At 43.1% G+C, this 7095-nt stretch overlaps 1 protein-coding gene and 1 non-coding gene across 2 annotated transcripts in view; both read right to left on the bottom strand.

The window, feature by feature from the left end:
* Positions 1–651: 651 nt before the first annotated feature.
* Trnat-ugu lies at positions 652–725 on the bottom strand. The gene has a single exon. It is a non-coding gene; the product is annotated as a tRNA-Thr (tRNA).
* Positions 726–1582: 857 nt separating this feature from the next.
* LOC124596645 (gamma-aminobutyric acid receptor subunit delta-like) overlaps positions 1583–7095 on the bottom strand; it is a 28818-nt gene continuing 23305 nt past the window's right edge. The window contains exon 3 of the mRNA XM_047135878.1: positions 1583–1873. Within this exon, the coding sequence (XP_046991834.1) occupies positions 1583–1873 (291 nt within the window). The remainder of the gene's footprint in view (positions 1874–7095) is intronic.

Below are 7095 nucleotides of genomic sequence, written 5' to 3'. Positions count from 1 at the left end.
CGAATACGGGAAGCTTTTAGCTACTGATATGCAGTTTCCTGTCACTTTTATTATAACAAAACTTACCTAAAACGACATGATTTCGAGAGATCCGCAATGTGCTGAAACAGCTTGTATTCATACCACGTACTCCATAGGAACAAACGCCATATAAGGAAAATATCTCCATACGATATGGTGGCTCTGCGTTCTGCTTATGATACAAACCGATGCCACATACCATTGGCCACGTTCCTGTACATGAGGCAAAAATATGAGATGCTAAGATTCTTCATTTCAAGCTTTGCAATGTAGTGGAATGAGGAATACCATGGTCGATGTAACCCTATCCTCGTCCACATAAGTTTACACGACCTGTGAGAGTAATGGGGTGTGATGTATTTCGAACTACTTCAGCTGTAGAATTTCTCGGATAACTTTATTGCTTTAATTTTTTTCCTTCTATGAAAAGGTTGATAATATGAATACAGAGATGCTGACGTTAGTGGTCTATTCTGCGTTCATTCTTCAAAGATAACTACAATTGGCGCTTCCATCATCAACAAGCACGCACTTCACATTACTATGTTTTGTTGAGAAGTTCCACTGAAATGAACACTCTTAGCTGCTTACAGGCGTTGACATACGTCAACGGGGACAAATCAAAATGTGTACCCCGACCGGGACTCGAACCCGGGATCTCCTGCTTACATGGCAGACGCTCTATCCATCTAAGCCACCGAGGACACAGAGGATGGCGCGACTGCAGTGATTTATCTCTGACACGACTCTCGCGAAACCCACATTCTCAACGTATTGTCCCGCACTACATTCGTAGTGCCCCCGCCCATTATACTCATTACTCGCGGCGCGTTGCCGATTCCCGTAGGAGTTCGGGCACTGTTTGTGCATTCGCACAGAAGAATAAGATGGTCAAGTGGCCGGTGAGCCTTAACTATATATATATATATATATATATATACTAAGATGGTATCTGTTCTTTCGGACATGTCCGAAAAACAGATATCATCGGTGACCATGCAGCTCGTTAGAATGATATTCCAATGAAATGAACGCCCTTAGCTGCTTACAGACGTTGACATACGTCAACGGGGACAGATGAAAATGTGTGCCCCGACTGGGTCTCGCACCCGGTATCTTCTGCTTACATGGCAGACGCTCTATCCATCTGAGCCACCGAGGACACAGAGGATAGCGCGACTGCAGGGATTTATCTCTGGCACACCTCCCGCGAAACCCACATTCTCAACATATTGTCCCGCACTACATTCTAACGAGCTGCATGATCACCGATGATGCCCGAAAGAACAGATACCATCTTAGTGTATATATATATATATATATATATATATATATATATATATATAAATATATATATATATATATATTTATTGTTGAGAAGTTCTGGGATCCACGAAACGTTACGTCACATACCAACAGAAATTAAGGAGACATCTTATTCTGGGCGAATAGTGGCATTAATTTCAGTCTTTTCATTTTCATATCGTCTGGAACACTGCCCCAGGAACAGAGTCTCCTTGGTGCTGCAATACGTGAAGACATCCAGGAGTGCCCCCTGTGTTCAGGCGGCGGGCTTGCAGGGGATGTGCTCCTTCTGGTGGATGGAGAGGTGTGCGCTCCAGTAGGCGACGTTGAAGACGAAGAAGCAGACGGGGAAGGCGACGAGCGCCACGCGGTCCTGCAGGCACCAGCCGCCACTGTCCCCTCCGCCACCTGCACTGCTGCCGGCGCCAGCCTCGGCGACTCCAGGGGTGAGCGTCGTACTGCGCACGCGCAGACACTTGTGCAGCCGGCGGGCCGCACTGCGCACGCGCCACGACAGCTTCCGCGCCCTGCCGTTGGCGCTGCCGCTCTAAAACAAAACACGGACGCCGAGCCATCTGAAGAGATGAAATTTTGTTCTCTAGTGTCCACACCAACAGTGTCTATTTACACTCGGCTGACCACATGTCCCGCTCTTGCTGGGACAATCCTGGTTTTCACACAAGTGTCCCTGTGTCCGGAGAAAATCAAAATGCAGACATTAACATTCCTTATTTAATTAAACACTGTGGAAAACAAATTTCCTAGAAGTAGCACATTATAGAAATATACCGGGTGATTTAAGAGTCAGTATAAATTTGAAAACTTAATAAACCACGGAATAATATAAACAGAGAGGTAAAAATTGACACACTTGCTTGGAATGACATGGGGTTTTATTAGAACAAGAAAGAAACAAAGTTCACAAAATGTCCGACAGATGGCGCTGGACAGCAAAACGTCAGTGACTGCGCATGACAATCGTGTATAAAAGGAGCTGTAATGAGAGAGAGAATCAGATGCCCCAGCAGTCGCAGCATGTTGACGTTACCTGAAAAGGCGCATTTAGTGAAGCTGTATTATCAGAATGGGGTATGTGCTAGTTCAGCGTTACGATCCTATCGCCATAGGAAGGGGATTCAAATGGGTAAAGGTCCGCTGACAAATGCAGCTGTGGTGAGAATGGTTTCGAAGTTCGAAGCCACAGGTTGTTTAGACGATAGACCCCGTAGTGGCCGACCGAGCACAAGGCGTAATGCTGCTGAGACAGTTCAGGAAGAAATGGAGACTGTAGCGGGTTCGTCTTTGCACGCGGAAGTCAGCGCACGTGCAGTCGCACGTCGCACCGGCATTCCATAAACCACTGTTTGGTTGGCACTTAGGTGATCCCTCCGATGCTATCCGTACAAAATCCATTGGCGTCATGAACTGTTACCTGGCGATTTAGTGAAGCGGAGGGCATTTGCGGTGTTGGCGTTTCAAAAGATAGCGGAAGATGACGATTGGTTGAGTAATGTGTTGTGGACCGACGAACCTCATTTCACACTCCGAGGGTTTGTCAACGCCCACAACTGCAGAATTTGGGCTACCGAAAATCCTATAACTGTCGTGGAAACTCCATTGCACGACGAGAAAATCACGGTATGGGTTGGATTTACCACATCTACCGTTATCGAGCCTTTTTTCTTCGAGGAAATGTGTGATTCTGGTTTTGCAACTGCTACCGTGACAAGTGAGAGGTACGCTGATATGTTATAGAATCGCATCATCTCCAGCCTGGCTGAAAAACACCTGCTGGAACGTACAATGTTTATGCAGGATGGCGCTCCACCCCATATTGCTAGACGCGGAAAAGACCTCTTGGGCGTCGTTTGGTGATGATCGTGTGCTCAGCCGCCACTTTTGTCATGCTTGGCCTCCCAGGTCCCCAGACCTCAGTCCGTGCGATTATTGGCTTTGGGGTTACCTGAAGTCGCAAGTGTATCGTGATCGACCGACATCTCTAGGGATGCTGAAAGACAACATCCGACGCTAATGCCTCACCATAACTCCGGACATGATTTACAGTGTTGTTGACAACATTATTCCTCGACTACAGCTATTGTTGAGGGATGATGGTGGAGATATTGAGCATTTCCTGTAAAGAACACCATCTTTGCTTTGGCTTACTTTGTTATGCTAATTATTGCTATTCTGACCAGATGAAGCACCGTCTGTCAGACATTTTATGAACGTTTCTATTTTTTGGTTCTAATAAAACCCCATGTCATTCCAAGCACATGTATCAATTTGTACCTCTCTATCTACATTATTCCGTGATTTATTCAGTTTTCAAATTTATACTGACCTTTTCATCACCCAGTATATTTGAACAATATATAGCGCATTTGGTTTAACTCTTCTTATGCCTGAAGAAACAATAAGAGATACGTTGAAAAGAAAAGCAGGCATTCCCTATGTAGGGAAGCAGCCTACTCACGCCGTAGTAAATTCACAGCAGTCTTTCCATTGTGTGCCAGCCTAGTCCGCTGTAACTAGCTCTGACGTCATAAATGTTGTGCAATACTTTAAAAATCAAGCAAACATTTTATATAACAGCAATTAAATTTTCTAACCGCCACCCCACACTTACCCCATCCCCTAACTTGCCGGCCTTCCACTTCATGGACTTCGAGACAAGTGAAACCAAAGCAAAAACAGATGTAAAGGAGCATCACTTAAACCATCTTTGCTGACAGGACAGTAGCCTTATGGAAATCAGTTTGGAGAAGAATGTGGGCTATGCTGTGTTTGTTAGCAGTGCTTATTGACTATTGTTTGACATGCATGTACGCTTTCCCTAACAATCTGCAGTCAAACAAAAGAGCAGCACATTGTTGGCTGGTTTCACTCACACAATGACAGTACTTCAAGTCTACCGATAGCTGGAACAACTGACAACAATTCTGACTTAGATGTCAAAACCAGCGGATGAACAACTGTATGGACAATGTTACTACCTACTATCGTTAGTCAGTGAATGTGGACATTATACTCAGAAAGGGTGGAGTCTGTTGAAAATACCCAGGCAGATATATTTGTTTAATGAAATATTAAAGGAAAAAAAGGGAGCTATTATTACTGTGAAAACTTATTCCAATTTATCTTGCATAGAATTTTACAATTCTCTTCTTTGTAACAAGAAACTGCTAGAATGAATTCATTCTTCTCACAAATATAGCGAAGATAAATCTAAGGATGAAATATATGATGTGCATCTGATTATTGCTTAGTAATATTACATAGTTTTTATGATTAACAAATTGTTAATATTTAAAATAGTTAGTAGGTAAACATAGCAGAAAATATGCCCAGTTTATAATAATAAAAAGTGTATATCTGTCCCTTTTTTTCCTGAAGGAAAGAATTTTGGTTGCGTGTAATGTACCTAAATTTTCCTTTCCAGTTCACAAAATAAGCATGCATTCTTGCTATGGGTTTCTCAGCTGCAGCATTGTCATAGGTCTAGTATTGTTTTCAAAATATTACAATAATTCTCAAGAAAGGTAAGCGTAAGTGTTGTAATGAAGTTAATGAGGAACTATAAACACAAGTATCCTAGTATTTTCTCTTTGAAATCTGGTCAACATAATTTGCACTAGTAAAAGACGCGAAAAAGTATTTGTCATGCAATTGCTTCATATGATACTTTGATCCTAAAAAAACAGGTTAAAGGTTAAAATATGATTATACAAATCCATCGTGCAGCTGGTAACAAGTTATGGAAATGAATGTTGAGAACTCACAGAAGAAAACGATCACATGAGAAGAGCTCATAGAACTTCCCGACCTAACCCCATAACAAGTGAGGAAATAACAGAAAGGTCGGACGCCCATTGTAGTATTACATACAGAATGGAAGAAAGACAGCTAGGTGAGTTACAGCATGTCAAAAGAATAGAAAACGGATGCCCAAAGAGAGCACTTTCATGGCAACCTCCTCGAAGGAGAAGAAGAGGAAAATCACAAAAAGGTTCGCCACAGGGTCTCCACGAAGCGATGAGAGAGGAGGTACAGACGAGAATGAGGAAGAATGGCTAGATTGAGATGTTTGGCGACCAAGATGCGAGATGCAGCGACAGCTGTATGACCCCATCCCAGACAAGAAAATGCCTTCATGAGCTGGCGATGAAATGGGATTTGCCAGAAACATCCAGAATTGTAGTTGATGACCTACTAGACGTGTGCTGCAGAGCAATGCATTGGCACCAAACAGTTAAAGATATTTCTCAGTACTACTGTAAGGAGGTGTGGTCTCCTGACCTTCATTTCTTACATATTCCGTCCTCAGAATCGTATTCTGCATATCAAGATGCTTCATTGGAACCCAAACTCGATACGGTAGAGTCAATTTTGTATGAATTCAAGTAAGCAATATGCAAATCTTATAAGCAAATCCTAAGTGCGCACCGAGGATGACAAAGTCGCGGCTGGCATACACAACACGATGGCCACAGAAATTTTCGTTCTAGGGTGGCGGCCGGCCCGCTGGGAGGCCTGGCCCTTCAGAGGAGTGGGTCATCACACACCTACTTCGGCCGGAAAGACCGCCCAGAGAGAGGAGAGCTTTTGCTAGAGCGAAGGGATAACGACCCCCGAGTTCGACTTAAAAGCAAATTCCGCTACATTGTGTGGGAGCACCCACAAGACGCATTTTTTGATGGACCAACTGCGTAATTACAGAGTTCTCGCAGGAGGACAGTATACGCCTAATGGAGATGCTACATCTATCCGCATTGATCCACTTAAACGAAATGTCATTCTCCCATTTAAAAGAGCAATGCTGATTAGCGGAATATTTCTGACGCAAAGAGTCAGAGTAGTGAGGGAAGACAGCAAATGATATACGCTCGCAGCTTTTCCAGAAAAAGGAGCCGTTCCGTTGTCGCTCTTGGAGTGGGAACACGTAATGAGAGTGAGTGCACTTGTACGTGTTCGCAAAGAGCGAGTAACAAAGTCTCTCCTCAGTACTTCACTGGGAGAGCACCTCTGTTATTAGTGAATCGGAGTGATACTCTATATTGAGTAGCTCGTGATTAAGTGTTGTTCACAGTGTTGGCTGCCACACTTATTGTGTGGTGTGAACACGAACAGATTACTAGTTAAGTGCCTGCGAGCGAATATTGAGTGGCATCATGGAGGACTGGCTATCTGACTGGTGTACCATACCAATAGTTAGACTAGGGGTGGATAGGAATCCTTGACTTCATCAAGGTGTAAGGAGAGTTTGATTGGCAAATGTCAATCCAGATAGAAAGAGATAGTTTTGTTATTTGTCACCAGGAAGCAACGCAGGCAGCAGTCGTCGCAGCTCATGGTATTGTGCGCTACAGCGTATGCAAGCCCCATCTGTCCTCCACAACGGTACACTCCATTACATTTCTCATATGACAGCCTTGACCATATGGCTCTCAGCCGTTCTTCTGAGTAAATAACATTCTTAAAGAATAGGGAGAAAAGAATCTTCCCATACTTTGTAAAATAATAGCATTCCTATCCATAAGAGGCAATCTACTGTTTCGAAAAGAACCCGGAAATTTATTATTTTTTTATGAAAAAGTTTCAGTTGATTTCTCAGAATTTTTTGCAACAAATAATATTTTTCGTTTGTTTGATGTTTTTTTTACACTAACTAGCAATACTCCAGTACCCAAGTATTCTACTAGTTACATAAGAATATGGAATATTTTTGTGTCTTTTCCTTACAATAGATGACTCTAGAAGATATTTGTT

The sequence above is a fragment of the Schistocerca americana genome, chromosome 1 (assembly GCF_021461395.2).
Source record: "Schistocerca americana isolate TAMUIC-IGC-003095 chromosome 1, iqSchAmer2.1, whole genome shotgun sequence".
NCBI lineage: Eukaryota > Metazoa > Arthropoda > Insecta > Orthoptera > Acrididae > Schistocerca > Schistocerca americana.
This window is presented reverse-complemented; position numbering and strand designations above follow the sequence as displayed.